Raw genomic sequence first — 17,761 nt, 5'->3', positions numbered from 1 at the left:
AGAATATAATTTAACTATATTTATAGTTAAGAATTCAAAAAGAATTAAATTTCACCTATTTAGTACATCGCTTGACTTTTCTTTCAGCTAAATATAATTACTAAGTTTCTATTTAGTTCAAGTGCCAATAAAAGGTTAACAAATTCATTCGTCTAACAATAACACATGTTCGAAGTAAATCGGAAGGCTTCTCCTTTCAAGCATGATCGAATAATACGTGAAATTTCTGCAGTCCTTGATTCTAACTTAAATTGAAAGCGAAATTTGGTCAATGGTCACGTTAATTATCAAATGAAACTGCAAGTAAAATCAAATAAATCACTAGAATCAGTTTCCATTTCACAATATACAACAAAATCAAGCAATATCTGTAAAACACGTTTAAGTATTCCTTTCTTAATATTTACTTATTTTTCACACGATTATTAAAAGTATCTTAAAAACCAATATTCGTTCTATACATATATAAAAAAAAAACGCTCGTAATGAATGTTCTACAGTGAAAAAAAAAAAGGGTAGAAATTGTCAAGGATGAGGTAAACGATGCATCGGCTTTAAGCGACGGCAGGAGTTCTAGTTTCCACCTGAAACCTGCGGCGGTTGTTCGCTTAGAAGCACAGAGGGTCGGTCACGTACAATACCTCGGACCAGATCCCTAGTGAGCCGACACTTTCGTCGATCTATTAGTCGCTCAATTACCCAAAATACTCCGAGATACGCGCATCGGATACAAATTCCTCTGGCAGAATTTGATACACTTCCGGCATCCTAGCCGATATTAGGAATTCGGCAACGCTTGCCTTTCTTGGAATTAAAGGATTCAATATATACGTCTTGTTCTTGATAATGAATTTCCGGTTAACTGATTCTTTTTTTTTGGCAAGCGTCTTATTTGTCTTCTCTGACGGAGAAGAAATGTAGCCACTTAGAAACCATGTGAGTAACACCAGTAACTTAGATTTATCAGATTTTCGTTATTATTGTGAAAAATTAAGTATCAAGCATGTGCTTTGATACTGAAATTGGAAGAATTTCAAAAAGTGACTCAAAGCGACTCAAAGCCACTCAGAAATGGCTCAAAGTCGTTCAGAAATGGCCCAAATGTAAGACGAAAGTTACGAACCACAGGGATATTAAACTGATTAATTTATGTTGAAATATATTTTTGCTGGTGATTATGAAAGTGGCCTGAGTCAAAAATGTAAAAAATTTGAATTTACCACTTATTTTGTGTTGCGTCGATCTTTTCATAGAAAAGGAATTATATTACGAGAGCAAGTATTTTGTGAAATATTTTGTTTTCATACATAATGAAAAAATATCTTCTAATACACCCAAAGGGAAAATTCTAAATATCTCAGAACGAAAAATATACAACTTAGGACACTTTCATAATCACCGGCACAGTTTTGCTTGATAAGAACTTGCAGTACTTTAATTGTTATGAAATTCATAGCAGAAAAAAATTAAGTGACAAATATTTAATTATGTTTCATTCCGTTCAATATTTCTACACTTTTAACAAGCTTTTAAAATATCTTTTTCATAATAAATACTTAACACAAATTAATTCTATTTCGTATCCCATTAAGGGCAACACATTTTCGTTACATTTATTTATTATTTAGAAAGAAATATTTTTTCAAGAATTCTTCAAAATCAAACTCTTTTACCAAATAAAATTCAACTATGAAAATATAATTTTTGTATAAATAACAAAGTATTTCTTATCCTACGCGAAACAATTGATAAAGTAGCAGATTTTATTAGGCTACTTCATTTAACGTTTCTACTATTTCCTTGATATTACGTGACTTGTAGCTGATCGTCTCTTAAAAGAAAAATAAAATCAGGTAAACAGAGGAAAAGATATCGTAGCTATTCAATCTCAATTAGCAATTGAGCTGTCAGTTTGGTTATTCTATTAGCCAACCAGTTACCTTAAACGTCCTGGATACACGTGTATAAGTACGAAACCCTTTGGGCTACATCTGATACGCCTGAAGCTTCAAAGTCAATAATTAAAGGAGTTCATCTACTCCCATTTTCCTGTTTCTTTATGTGTTTACCTTAACCTTTCCTCGATAGAGTTATATTTACGTTTAAGAGTACTTCGAGCCTATTTATAATATTTATCAGTGCCCATTTATGTTAATTTACTAATCCAATGATATGTTTAGAATAATTCACTGATTTTATCACTGCTGCTCAGACATTTATATATATATTTTCGTATCACGCAATTTAAAGCAATATGCAGGAATAAACAGTGCAGAGATAGCAATATGCAGGAATAAACAGTGCAGAAATAGTGCCATTCATTATTTACAAACGATTTTTATACGTAATTTAAAGAAAGCAGGGAGACAAAATTTTTTATAAATTCCACTTTTTCTGTTTTCTTCAAGGTCGCCTGATTCTTCAAATGAAATGTGTACATGTATTTTTCTCTATCGTATTGTTCCGTACCGAACATTTTTTTGTCTATTTTCGCATCGAGCCTTTCTCCTTTTATTTTTATAGCTTAAGGAAATTGTAAGACGGGCCTGAAGAATCCGCGACCCATAGGATTAGCCGGGGCCGTTATTAAGCGCGTACCCTCGGTAATTTCACCACCAGAACTCAGTTTATTAACCAATATCCCGATTTTCCAATTACTGAACTAGTGTCTTCCTTCTCTCATGTCCTATCTCCTTTTTTCGGAATTCCCCAAAACCCCGACACCTCATCCTTCTACCACCACTTCCCACCACCACACCCTACGACCAATACTTAATGTTCTTATTTCTCCCATTTTTCACTTCCAAAATTAAACTCCGCCCTCAGTAGCTGAGATGCGTGACTTCCTCTGAATTTCGAATCAGTATCATTCTGAACGTTAAACAACCAAGTATTGAGTCAGTCCGAGCGCTGAACGCATAATCAAGTCGTTTATATTATAACGTTGGAGAATGGGTATTCCGGGATCGCTTCAGACCTCGTTAGAAAACAGTCCGATTTTTCTCTCGTGATTCAAGTTTGAAACATAACTCAAACCGACGCGAGTACACGACACGTATGTTATAGCAGACATTAATGTGCATTTAAAAATTCATAACAACGGGATCTTAAAATGATCTCGGACTCTAAAATTTTAAAACAAATTTGGAACTTCCTTTCATTTTTTACCATTTCTAGCATCAAACAAACTTCCCTTCCATATTATTCTATATAAATTTTCTATACTTATTATTTCTACAAATTTATTTGTATTCTATAAAATTCTATAATTATTATTCTACATCAATTTTCTATATTTACACGCTAAAAATAATGATCTACGTAATAAATGATAAACACTAAACAATAAATTATGCAACGTGCAAGAGTAATCGTTACACAGCTGATTCGAAAAATTAATTTATACGAAATTTTGATTTCACTAGTTCACTTTATTTTGCATTATTAAACTCCGATGTTTCCGCGAAAATCAAATTCATCAACACGTTATCTATCATCCTCTTAACGATACATGCTACAAGTTGCAAATCACACGTAGTTTGTGTTTGTGCCGACTTTAAAAATGTAAAAAGTATACATAATTTTTTTAAACTGAAATTTGAATACGTTTCAGTGCGTTATAGCGTATAATCAACAGTAAGTATGATACTTATTTCAAAGTGATACTTCTGTTCTTTAGCAGGTATTTTACGGAGGACGATTACAGACTGGTCTTAATGTAAAGCAGACAATTATATATAATCGTTCGTAATATACAAGGAAGGAAGGTTGTAATCTGTATGTTATTTTTCGTTTGCGAAAGTTGCTTTAATCTTTGAAAAAGGCACAAGTAAATTATTGAGTGTACGATGAAGAAACATGAAACATTTTGCTTAAAAATCTTGTCATAGTTTTCCAAGTAGTACGAGGTACTTGTATTGGTACTTTTTGTATCACACAAGACAGAAATTACTCTCTTCTGTAGTATACAATCAGGCAAATGTATTTGCAATTTATTTTGATCTTTTACAAAATAAAATGAACACTGAACAAAGCATAGTGCAAATTAAATTTCTGTAAATTTATTTACGTTTTAAATATATTTCAAGTAGATACGATTTTGTTTATCATCCTGAAGTAATTAAGTATTTAAGTAACTAATTAATTTTTTTTTACCGAAAATCTAAGCAATGCGATGCGTCAACTACAGTAATTCATAAACTGTCGAGTATAAAAGAATTCAATTTTCTTTTTTTGGTAACAAGTATTCTTACAATAATTATTTTACATAGACATAAATGAATTCTAAAGTTGTGAAAAGATGTCAAAGAATGTCATAAAATTAAATACAAATTTCCAAACCTATAAGATAATATTATGTTTTAGAATAGTCAGTTCTTTTCTCCACGATGAAGAAAATATCGAAGGAAATCGAAGCAGTTACAGTAGCAAGTAAATGCTTCCTGATTGTTTCAGCTATAAGAAATTTTAAAGAGAAAGACACGTTTCTATTTCAATCTGGAAAATAATTTCTAATAATTTCAACGAAATTCCATTGCTTATTTTCATGCACTTAATTTACTTTCCTTTGTTATGAAATAGCTTCTTTTTAAATTTGCACGGATCAAGGAGTTCATCGATACATTTATAGAGGGAATTATTAATTATTTGTAATAATGTAAAGAAAGATAAATAAATATTAATATAAACGTTACGCCGAAGTGAACAATTTAATTCTGTTAAAAATGTTCAATATTATTATATTTATATCGGTTGATGGAAACACTAATAAAATTTAAAGATTTGATAAATGATGAATGTTTGCAATTTTGTTAATCACATTTATAGCATAGAAAATGTAAAATATTATTGCCTCTTAAAAATTCTATTTTTCCGGGGATTTAATTTTTACTCAAAAATACTTCAGCTTGCATTGAAACTTTAATAATTAAATGCAAATTTCCATGGCAATTAAGATTGACCAAATATTGACTAAATATTTAAATACAGATTTTTCCATTAATTTATATTTAAATTTCGTTCCTACGATCACAGTATTTTTAAATTGTACCGTATTCACTTACTTCGCGTAAACAAATTGGAACGATTTCAACGGATTAAGTTTCGTCTGTACGAACTGTTCATATTGTGTTAATATTAACAAGAATAATTTCCAAGTGATTATTCAACCTCGAACTGTTCAATCTACCAGAGAATTGTTCCGTATTTAGTAATTCAAATATATACAAAGCTCGAAAATTATAGCATTCGGATAGCGGAAATTTGATAGCGTGAATGAAAAAGTCACGATGATGAAGACTGATGTAAATCTGGTTGCGCTTGTTGTTAAGAGACCTTCTTCATTTCCTGATTCATATCTCTTGCACACCAACCATTTTTTAAAGTCATCCAGACCGTCAGACCTCTCGTTGAATATCCTGATGGTTTTCACGATGAACATGATGTACACAGTGAAGCAATTTTTGTTTTTAACCGTATAAGCGCGGTTATAATCGCGAGACCTGATGAATTTATCTCTGATGGGAGTTTTAAGACCTCGGAATAAAACACTTCATTGTTCGTGTAATTATGCTCCGAGATAAGAAGAACCATAAGAATTAAAATTGAACATAGACACAGCATTCAAATTTCTCAGTAATTCATTTCTAAGCATGTACTTACGTATATTGATTTAAGAGCTTTTCGTTTCATAGTTCTCAATTACTCAAAATACTCATGGGAATTTGTGAAACACTTACAACAATCTTCTTATGTTATTCAAATATGTGAAATGCTACGCAAAAAAATTGTGTATAAAGTACGCACATAGGCTCTTCTTTAAAATTTCATGGCCATTTTAAACTATCCAAAACCACAAAATTTAATAACTGTATACACACCGATATTCAGGAAATTCTTTTCTACCTTTCCAGACTAAATTCAACTTTCTATCGTTTCTACTTTTCACGCGATACCTGATTCTTCCCCAGAATCCTGCGTTTTTAGAAAAGACTGAGGGTGACAGAGCAATTCTGCTTTCAGATTTGCGTTTGGGACGAAAAACTCTACAGAATCGTTCAATGGATATTACAGATCCGAAGAAAAGTTTCAATTCTATTTTCGAATTTTAACATCACGTCAACTGCTCATGGTTTTACAATAATTTATCGGACACTATAACTTGAAATCCTTAAACGAAAGATATAGAACCATTTAGTTTTCTAAATTAGGCGAGGCTCAATTTGTAACAATCAACGTTCCATTCGCATTCCTTAATGAATTTGCATAATCAAGCTTCGTACCTATGAAAAAATATTTGACAACCGAAAACCATCAGGTGCACAAACACTCGATTCCTCGTTTCACCACTGGAACATAGATTGGATTAATTTATCCAAGACAGCATCATCTGGCGTGAAATCGGGTCCTTGGTAATCTGATAAGCGCGTACTAGAGGATAAGCGGGCGGTGAAGGAGGATCGTTACGATATAACGTGGAAGCTGTTCTTCTTCACGCAGGAGAGAATCGTGTCCTGGTCGGTGATCGGCGAACAGACTTCCTTAAAGCTGTTCCTGGTTCTTGGAGGGAACAGTCGTACACCACTGGCGGGATTTTTGCAGAAGCTACAGAGAGACGTGTCAACGACCGGACGATTGCAGTCCAATCCTTCACAGTACATATAACAGGTCTCCGAGTCGCAGCTTTTGCCTTCGCTCTTCGTGCTTCCTTCGTTGCGTGCCGCAGGAAACTCGTATCTCTCTCAAATATTGATTCCTCGCTACTCAATTATCGGGCCCAATTCATTATAACGTAATCCTTCTTCGGAGTTTTCGCGTTTGGTTTGCGCTGTCGAAAAATCGATAACACGACAGACTCCGTTTTTCCCGCATCGATATGTACACTCGGTGATAAATAAATAATATTTTGCGTTGTTTTATTTGGAAACCGAACATTTAGTGTAAGCTTCTTCGAAATGCTGGAACAGCTACAGTTATTGTTTTATGAAATTCTGTAGCGTAGAATGTTTATCGGAATTCGATAATTTTAAGACTTTTTCTTCGATACAAGGTGTCTTCTTTTATTTTTCGTGTACTATTGTATTTTTCTTTTTCAAGTAAGTCCACTTTATCGAATAACAGTTTATAGTAGCTTTTATCTTTCCATTATGCAGCACAGAGTACATTTAATTGCAATTAAGCATGCACACGTGTGATCCCATTCAAAGTTATACAGGGTGTCCAAATTTTTTCGGATCAAACTTTGTCGGTATGTTCTATGGACGTAAGTAAGGAAAAAATGTTATATAAACGTAGGTCGATTGAGGCTTCGTTAAAAAGTTATAACAAAAATGCCACACTATTCTATTCCTATTTCGTATTATTGTCATAACTGTTTAATAAAGCTTCAAACGTCCTATGTTTATACCACATTTTTTTCTCACTTACACCCATAGAACATGCTGGCAAAGTTTGGTCCGAAAAAATTTGGACACCCTGTATACATAATTCTCGAGGTACACATAAGAACGTAATTAAGATTCGAAGGACTCCATTCTCACAATTTTAATACATTTATGATTTTAATACAATCCTTTATCGTAATATTACGCACCTCTCTCCACTTTGGTTCTCTCTTCTCTTAGATTAACGTTCTACAGATTGCGAACAAGCGAAGCTATACAATGTGACGGTTTAATCGTGGGAGCAGAATTTCACTAACGCGAAATCTCGCGCGTTACAAGAGCGTCTTCTCGGTGTTGATGAGAAAATCGAGGCTGCTCCAGATAATCGAGGATGTAATGAAGATTGACGACCCGATAGCAAATAATGACTAAAACGATCTGCGCGCAGAGATATTAGGTGCAAGGGTGCAGCACCTAAAGAAAATGTCAAGATCCTTATCCAACGAGATAAGCATTGTGAGATCTCCCCGCGAATTATGATTCGTCGTTAAGAAGCGGCTTCATTAACCCCGATGTCCGACTTAAGCGGTATGTTGATTGCGACAAAAATGTAATCTGCGCGATCTCGGTAACGACAATTTTAATCACCAATTACGATTATCGTTTCGGGACAAACGTACACGGTGAGAGTGTCGTTTATTTCTCCATCCAAAGATGCAATTACCACGAACGTTTCTCACGTTTGTTACTTCTATTTTTTTTCTCGTCAATGGTGCAACGAATCGTAATTACTCGGCCGCGAAAAAGGAACAGCTTTTATCCTACGGTGGACAGATTTTCAATAAACAAAATGACGATCCTAATGATTCATTTCTAATTGAAATCGTGACGTGTCGCCTGGGGTGAAAAATTGGCGAAACTAAAACGATGCGGTTGGCACGCAGCCCACACGCTTTACGTTTTCATTAAGCTTACGAATACACACACACACACACACACACACACTGTGCAAAAGTAATTTCTCCGTGGCACGTGAACAGGGTAAAATTACAAGAATAGAACACGTTCTGTAAGGCGGCTTGTAGACAACACAGTGGCATAATGGATACGTTTTGTTATGCCTTGTTCGTTCTAATTGCCGGCGCGTGCAAATCGTGCTGAAAATATTGCGACGCCTGATGAACAAGGAAATATACGGTACGGGAGACATCTAATTAGCTGGGACGTTTCCCTGCGCTTTCGCGAAATTTTAATGGGAATCCCCTTTTCCAACGACGAATTGCCACTTTCGCGAGGCTCAGAAAGAGGACCGCGTATATTTTTACGTAACTTCGCGACAGTTGGTAGAAATTCCTGCGGCATGAAAATTCGGCAAAGGGAAGTTTATTTGTTTATCGACAGAAGGTAACGCAATTCGCAACGCGGGATCGTTCGTCTTATTTACCTTGGTAAAGAAGCAGCGCCTCGTTGCTAATTAATTAACCAATTACAATTCAACGAAAGACCGGTCCGTATCTCCTCGAGGAACCGTCTAGAGTGGAATATTAATTCTCATATTTCCGCGGATCAAGTGCGCCGAGAGAAAGAATTAATTATCGACACTTCGATACTACTTTCGTAATTAGGAATACCTTTGACGGGGATAGTTGGTTTCATCTTTTGTTCTTAAAGATCGTATTGTTTCTTCTTATTGTGACTCAGGCGGAAGAGTTAACTCTGCGAGCAGTTTACTTTTTTTTTTTTTTTCATTAAACGAACTACCTTGGTAAGTATCTGCAATATTGCAGCATGGATATCTGATCACTTAACTATTTATAGTAATATTTAATAATTGCTATGTTGTTCAATATTAAACTAATGTTAATGCTTTCATTTCCCTTATGAAAAAATATTACGTTTTTATACATTATTAGACGTAAGAAGAATGTAATATTTTTCACATTTTTCATACATTTTATTCCTATGAAATAAAGAATGTAGATAATTAAAATACTAAATTATCTTGCCTCGAAGGTATGTATTTTTCTTTCTCTTATAAAAATATTACGTTTTTGTGTATTATTATACGTAAAAGAAACGTAATTCTTTTCACATTTTTAATCAATTTTATAACCATGAAATAGAGAATGTAAATAACGAAAATATTAAATTATTTTGCCTTCAAGGGATATATTTCTATTTCTCTCACAAAAAATATTATGCATTTATATATTAATAACTTTTTCATATTTTTCTGAGCACTTGCATTGTCACACATTTCATCGCAATAAAACAGAACGCGAATAATAAAAATACTGAATAGATTTTGGCTCGAAGGAAAGTACGCGTAATTCGGCATAATTAGAAGTAAATAATTAAACGTAAGAAAATATGTAGAAATGGTAGAATAAATTTCCCTCGCACGGGGGTTTTATTTTCAAGGAAATCTAATTTGAAATTCGCCAAGTACGTGCACGCTGAACTGTATAACACGGTTTCCTATCTTATTTCCATGCTGTCGGTGCTTACAGGCACAAAGATACGTAGAGCTGTAATTCTGCAGAAAAATGGATTGTAAAATTTTAATCAAGACCACGTATATACTCCGTATTTTCTAAAAATTGATATCCACGCTAACAAGACTCCGAGCAAGAAAGAAACTTTCTAGGTTGGATTTGTACTTGGATCTTTTATGAGATTATGTAGATACGTACACTGCCTTTCGGAAGTATTACGACACCCGTTGTGTGTAGAAAGTGTTATACGGTTCAAATTACATTTCCTCGCCAAAGTTAGTTTCATATATTAGTGAAAATATAAATATGTACTCGTTATACTTCGAGATTTTAGAATGAATCCTTTTTTTAAGGATATTGATCATTTTGTCGTGATTTTTGTATGGCAAACAATTTTATATTAAACTTGTAATGAAAAAGTCGTTTGCTTCACATTCGGTATATCCCAGTAGATTTCAATAGATTTTAGTGAAATTTAGATTTCAGTAGAGTACAGTAAATTTTAATAGAATTCAGAGTATTTCAGTAGATTTAAAAATGAAACACAATTTTAATTTCAGTGGATTTTAGTAAAATTTTGTAGATTTCGTAGGGTTCGGTAGATTTTGGTAAAATTCAGTAGACTCACATGGGGCCTCAACAAAAGTATCAGGCAGTCCGTTTTTCGCTACTTGTTGGTCCTTCAACCTGAAAATACCCCTTAAAACTTAACGTTTCCTAATTTTCCCCTATGTCTTGAAAACTATAACACATCTGAAACAATTGTTACAATAAAAATTCAATGTCTCTCTATACCTAATAGAACCGTGCAACGAAATTATTAAAAATATTTGTTCAAATAAAAAACACTTCTCCACTAACTTCATTTAAACAAAATTTCAATCTCCTCTTACCAAAAATATGCATCAAATCACTCTAACAATTTCGTCACACCTACTATAGTTTGCAAAGTAGCAAAAAAGTAGAAAACACACGTTAACAATTAGGAGCAAGAAAAGAAATCGCCTGCAAAGTTAAAAAAAAAAATCAGAATTACCAGACTACCAAAATTCCCTCGTTACTGTCCTCTACCAGCAAAACCGACGTTGCACGAAAACTAAAAGCAGATACAAGATTGAACTTGGTCACGTGTCGATGTAAATAGCGCGACTTAAAACGCCTACACAGATTAAACGGTCGTAAGATCGATTGTAAGATCGGGCGAAATCACTGTAGTCTGGCAGCAATCTCCGACCAACACTCCTGTTTAATCGACAGTAGTGACGCTTATGAAAGCCCCTTGTTTTGCATAATTGCCGCTTATGCGCGCTCAACGACGGTGGGTGGCTCGGGGGGGAAAAGGGACGTCCTTCGCGGCCGGATGGGGTTGCTGGATGGTTGCTTCGTGTTTGTGGTGTTCCTGCGATGTGTCGAGTACTTACCACGTACTTGCTGCTCAGAATGGCAACACTAATGGCGGCACAACAATGCAACGAGCTGCAAACAGGAGTCCTGTCTTTATGGGATTGCTATATCCCCCTTTACCTACGTCCTCTTTCCTTTTTCGCCTCGCTTCCCTTTTACATTCGGTTTTTTCTCCTGTACTATAGCGTGTACATGCTTAGCGCGAACCTTCTATGCTCCAACGACCTATTTTGCTCTTGCTTTTCCTTTATCTTTACCCGATGTCATTTATCGTTTTCATCGAAGTGTCGCAATGGAAGGGCGGGTGACACTCGAGGGGCACGTTGATTGGTAATTTGGCGATCGAGCGACAGATTCAAAAAGGTTTCTATCGAGGTTTCGAGGAGACATCACGCACATTCCGAGTCGCGATCGAACACTCGAGTTATTTAAAACAAGTCGTCAATCGTTTCGCGACGTACCCTACTTTTGCTACGTTCCGAGCAAAACAAATTTGAATTAGTTGCCAAAAATTAATTTGGCGGGTACGGCGACCGCGAGCTTCCTTTTGAACATCGCAAAAGAACGCGACGCGACAACATTATTGTTTCAAATAATTTCCACAATTTTCGATACACTTTTACTGTTTCTGGCACGATCTACGTACTGTGTCATTCGTAGTACCATAAAAAGTGCAACATACTCTCCTAAAATTGCACATAAACTTGGAAAACAGTTTCTTCCATTAATTACTTAGAAATGCCACTTTCATCGGTAAAATTTTCCCGGACGCAACGTGAAAACGACCGAATTATCAATCGTAATTTACAGAAAAAATATCGCAATCCTCGTCGATTCTTGCAGTTATTTAAACAACGGTAGATTGCAATTTTATCTGAAATCGTTAATTAAACATTACACACGCGGCTAAATTCAACAGTATATTTTTAACCATATATTACAGTATTTTCCTTTTATAAATGTGTAACCTGTGATATGTTATTACTAAATTCGACCAAGTCCTATTTTCCAACAAGTTTAATCAAAATTTTGCAAATGTTTACTATTATTCACCAACGAATACACAAACTTGAATTAATCTACCGATATGATTGCACGCGTGCATGTTTATTTTGATCAATATGATTAATTTTGAAATATTAGAACGAAAATCTTCAATTAATAATCCTTCATAAATTAGTATATTCCAGAAATATCACAGTTTATCTATCCACCGGTAATTTCACATAAAAAGAAATAAAAAAAAAAACTAGAATTTCTAATTATCACGTTGGACTTTCTCAAAGTTCAATCCATGAAAAAAAAAAGAAAAAAAAAACGTAATACTGTTCGATTTAAAACAGATTTCGCACAGGTTTATGGGACACATCAAGAACTTACGACGCGTGTGCACGATTTATTCGCATAGCGGATCTGAACGGCGAGTAATATCCTGCACGCGCCTGTGCCCTTTCCGTGTGTCGATGCAATTTGTCCTGGATGATGGCGATGCACTATTGCAATATCACCAAGGACAACTTGTGACTCTCTTTTTCCCCCTTTTTTCCTCCTCTCATCCGGTATGCGTTACTGTAGCTCGCGTTCATCGCAGATATGTAAAGCGGATATGAAAGAAATTTTTTATTCCACTTCGTATCCCTTGCGGGAAAGTTTCTTTCATACGTGAATAATTGCGTCGTTTAACAGCTTCGTGGTGTACTTTCGAGGGTGATCGACAGATCTACGTTGCAACATAAACGTCTTGGTATGGCGTAGTAATTTTTGGTACGTAGAATTGAAATAGTTACGGGGACGAACCACCCTGAGGCTTCGAAAAGTAGTTTAACCCCTTAACGTATGATTTCTTTTCGGACTATGCATCTAAGCGTCAGCCATTTACCGTTTCAGTACTGTATCAGGTAACGCAAGCTAATCTGTTAGAGATTAATTACATTCAACAATGCTCAGACTTTCGAATTAAAACGAAAGTTAGGATTACCATTAATTCTTTTTTACTAATGTAACTATTTTTCTCACATCTTGACCGGGATTTCTGCCACGAGTCTGACACGTTGCTATAGGTTAAGGGGTTAAAGTTTGTAACTACTAAATGACAAGTTTCGACTTTTTTTTTCAGAGGATACGATAACTTGAAGATTTTTTTATAATTTTCGAACGGTAAAAATGTGAGTACAGCGTTCAAAATGATTTTGCGAACTTGAAGGTCCCTATTTCACGTGTATTTATCCCCTTTTTTACCTTTGGTTCTGTTGTTATATATTGTGTCGAGATTTGTTATTCTTATCTAGAATCTGTAAATTTAGGAAGCCATATTGTGTTTCTGCAAATTGGGTACTCGAGCAAATATAGTTAAATATTCGGTTGTCCATGTATTATATTAAAAAGTGTACGAATTAAAATACGAAGGTGAATTTTTATGTAACTAAAACGTGATTGGAAAATTAGGTTCATTTCGATAGAAATAGAGAACACAGAAATTCAGAAGATAAAGTCGAAAACTTGCGAATAATAACACACAACAGAATTGGATATTCACTTTTTCTGAAAAGTTACTAATGGGTCGTTTTTGACCCGACCGTGGTCGTTCTAGTATTAAACACACTCGAAATAGAAATCTCTAAATATACGTGTACACGGTGTACTAAAACCAGGGATTTTTAATTCCCTAATACACATCACGCGTGTCTCGTGCACGCGTTTACCTCTAATACACATTCAAAGCCATGAAGTTGTGGAACCAGAAGGCACTTACCTTTTGATTTGATAAAATCAAAAGGTTTATTGGAAATATTAATCCAAATTATAAAATTCGACACGAACTTATGGGATGACCTAAAATGTTTATTTCTTCTCAAACTTTGCATATCATTTAAAAAGTTCCTATCGAACTTCGAATTTGATATTTCCGAGAAATTTATGTGGAATAAGTAGATAATCAAAGCATCGAAAATGTCGAAGAAGCAGATGTTGAATACCTTAGATAGAATCACTCGTGTACGATCTCTATCGATCGTTTGAAATTAGAAATATCGAAAATTACACATTGCATATTACCAGAGTATCGAATATTGCACAAAACTTTCTTCGCAGTTACACGATCGCAACTGTGAGTTGCGTAAAAATGTAAGCAAGTTGGAGAATGCACTGACCTGTTCTGCAGATTCGGTGATGAAAGAGTGGCAATATTGTATGCTGAAGTGCGCTCTAGGTTCTCGCGCGAGAAAGCTGAATTGAGCGTGCTGAGGTTCACAGGTTGCGTACGAGATGCGCCTTAACGCGTGCGCCATTTGCACGCACTGAAAAAATAAAACAAACATACTGTATATTTTCGAACAGTTGAAATAAAATTTTGCAAAGCATTTGCAAATATGACTGTAAAAATCCAGATCACCCAACACTCTTAATTTTTTGGAAAGCACAATGTTTTTAGAAAATTCTTTACACATTTTTGAATTTAACTTTTTGCCATATTTGCACGGTTTCGTAGATACTCGCGATAGTACACGAATTCGTAATTTGTTTGAGGGAGCGCGGCCTTAGTCCTTTAAAATCAGCCTTCGGCGAATTTGAACTTTCCTTTGGAAAGTTATTGCACGCTGACTAACTTGTTTCTGAAGAGCCCAAAAAATACTGCTTATCACGTTGACCCCTTTGCGAATCACGATTAAGAGAGAGCCGGTCGCGATGATAAAAGGACATTATAATTCATGAATCGTACATTTCGTATTTCAACCTTCGTGAAATGTTTCTTTCTTTTAACATGATTCTATAATCTCTCAAACAACTTCCTTATATTTTACACTCAACCCTTACCTGGTCAAGGTGAGTCTGAAAGACTCGAACGCCTAATTTTTGAACCCCTGGCTGTATTATAACGAGTCAAACGCGTGCTACAGATTTTGGTCAAGATCCGATAGAAACACTTATGTCAGTAATAAAAATTTTAATTCTAAGTTTCTATTTAATTAATTTGCAACACATCAGCTTTTCTTACTTGACATAGTATTGAAACAGTAAACAGCTGACGCTTAGATACGTCAAAGAGTTAAAAATGTTTTGAACCCACTCGAGAAATCCAAAATCCCTTCTATTGTATCAACTAAATTATAGTCAACCAAAGAAAACATATTTAAATAATTTTATTACACAAGGAAACAGTAGAGATCCATCAGACTCTGATCTATTTTTGCAGAAACCTCCTTAAATTATACTAAATACATACATAATTCATTTAATCCTGAATATAACCCGTTAAATAAGTTCTCAAAAAGTCCTGAGTATTTTTGAAAGTTTATCCTAAAGGCAAACTATAGCACCCGTTAATACTCGTATATTCCAACATGCTGTCCATTTATTTACGTTACACATTAGGTCTGTGCAAAAGTTTCCATCGCTCATAAATCGACAGCAACAAAAGACAATATGTTTCTATTTTTATTGAAATTTTCACAGCTGGCATCCATACTGAATACCCCTAGTAAAATATCATTAGTATTCTCACGACGATTAATTGCAAAAATAATAAAAAAATACTCTGCGAACTTTTGCATAAACCTAATAAACAAACTACCCAAACAAAGATTAACCCGTCCTTTCATCAAATCGAGCGAATATCAGTTAAAGCAGTAAAATACATTTTCCAAAATTTACACACGAAATATCTCCTTCCGAGAAATTAGAGGGAAGTATTTTCTCTGGCTTCAATATGATCCTCGCTAATTTCGCATAGTGGTGCCTGCAGAGGATCGTAAATCCAACGATTTCCTCCATGTTTACAGCGCCAACTCTCTCTCTCTCTCCTTCTATTTGCAAAACGGATAGTAATTGCAAGCTTTCCTTCCCTTTTGAATACGAAATAAAAATGTCTACCAAATAATGATACGCCACTCGGAAGGCGCGCGTAAGGTCAAAAGATCAAAGCAGCTTGTTACGTTTCAGTCTGCAGGTACCGGGAACACTTCTCAGGTATAAAGTAGCGACGACGTCTCTCGCGACACCATTCTCGCGCGTTATCTTCTGTTATATATTACGGAGCTCGTTGAATTTCTCTTTGCGATTTTATACGTTCTTACTAGTTTTCACCGTTTGCTTGTTTCTACGTCGCTTCCGCCCCCCTTTACAGTGCATGCTCAAAAACTTTCGGCCCTCTTTGAAGTACTACGTATATCACGGAGGTTCCCTCGAAAGCTGGTTTATTCAGCGGTCACGAGTAACGATAATAAAAAGGATCTACATTTGCTCGACGAAAGAACTTATCTCTATCTTATATGTCGGGAGATGGAAATTTTATGATTAACCCTCGTCCGTCCCTCGTGTGAAAAAATTCTATTATTCTTTCTTTAATTCCTTAAATTCCTTGTTTATCTTTTCGTTTGATCGATTTCTTACCATTACGTCAAATTGACACCGAGGGACCTATTAAGATGAGGGACGGATGAGGGTTAAGCATTTTTAGGATTTCTAGGTTAGCTTTCCGTGTTCCTATTGCAAGAAATACGGGAAACTTTCGTTTAGAAAGAAAATCTACGACGTATTTTATTATTTACACTAACGAGAAAAACAGACGTTTACAGATACAGACTATTGCACCATTTGCACAGACTGACTCGCTTTTGTTGCTCGCCTCTTGTTTACATAATATGTACATAGATGTTTCGGGGAAGTTCTCGGTTATTCCAAACGAAACAGAAGTGAATGTGTTTATGTGTCTTCCGCGGTTCGAGAAATTCCCCGAATGTTCTCGAAAGAAATAGAAACTATTTTTATTTTAAAAAATTAATTTGATTTTGAAATTTTCGCTGTGAAAATATTAGTTGTACCGCTTTGTGTCTTAAATTCGGAGCTGGATAAAATTTGGAGAAAAAGTATTGTACAAATATGAAAAAGTTTGTTGCTGTAATATTTTTTGTTTAATTATTTAGCGAATCGTTAAATTCGCTAAACTGCGGTGATCAAACGTGGTGATCAACTGAACGGAAGGTAATGAGTGTTATACGAGTTGTGTTCTAAAAGAACATAAGAAAATGGCATCCTCATTAAGCTGGATAACTCATAAATATCACTTAGGAGTATGGAAGTGTCAGAGATATCGCAGCTCGTTAGTAGCAACAGTAAATCTTCGGCAAGCTGAATCTGACGAGTGTGGGATGAACTTCAAGTATAGGAAATCAAACTGGAGTACTGATCAGTTTTTTTATGAAATATCAAAGTATGTTCGTCCTTTCGTGATCCAAGTATTTTCTTTTCTACAGAATTTCTGATTTATCTAGGGATCGTTGCGTCTGTGATCGATGATAAATTGAGATCAATTTTAGTCTGAGTACTTCCTTTGGTCACGAGAATAAAATAATATACTATTTTGGATTTTATAAGTTATCTGCCATATTTCACTTATCATTCAACTTTACCCTTTTCTTTTGGTCTATACATCTTTATGTTGTATCTATAAACTTTCTAAGCAGTTTTAATTAGAATATGTTT

General features: G+C 34.9%; 1 protein-coding gene across 1 annotated transcript in view; it reads right to left on the bottom strand.

Moving 5' to 3' along the window:
* LOC108578723 (tensin-1-like) overlaps positions 1 to 17,761 on the bottom strand; it is a 171,727-nt gene that overhangs the window by 83,783 nt on the left and 70,183 nt on the right. Inside the window, exon 2 of the mRNA XM_017942140.1 lies at positions 14,431 to 14,577. Coding sequence (XP_017797629.1) covers positions 14,431 to 14,577 — 147 coding nt within the window. The remainder of the gene's footprint in view (positions 1 to 14,430; positions 14,578 to 17,761) is intronic.

This window comes from Habropoda laboriosa, unplaced genomic scaffold, assembly GCF_001263275.1.
Source record: "Habropoda laboriosa isolate 0110345459 unplaced genomic scaffold, ASM126327v1 scaffold3, whole genome shotgun sequence".
In the NCBI taxonomy this organism is placed as follows: domain Eukaryota; kingdom Metazoa; phylum Arthropoda; class Insecta; order Hymenoptera; family Apidae; genus Habropoda; species Habropoda laboriosa.
Note: the sequence above shows the minus strand (reverse complement) of the source record. Positions and strands in the feature narration are given on the sequence as shown.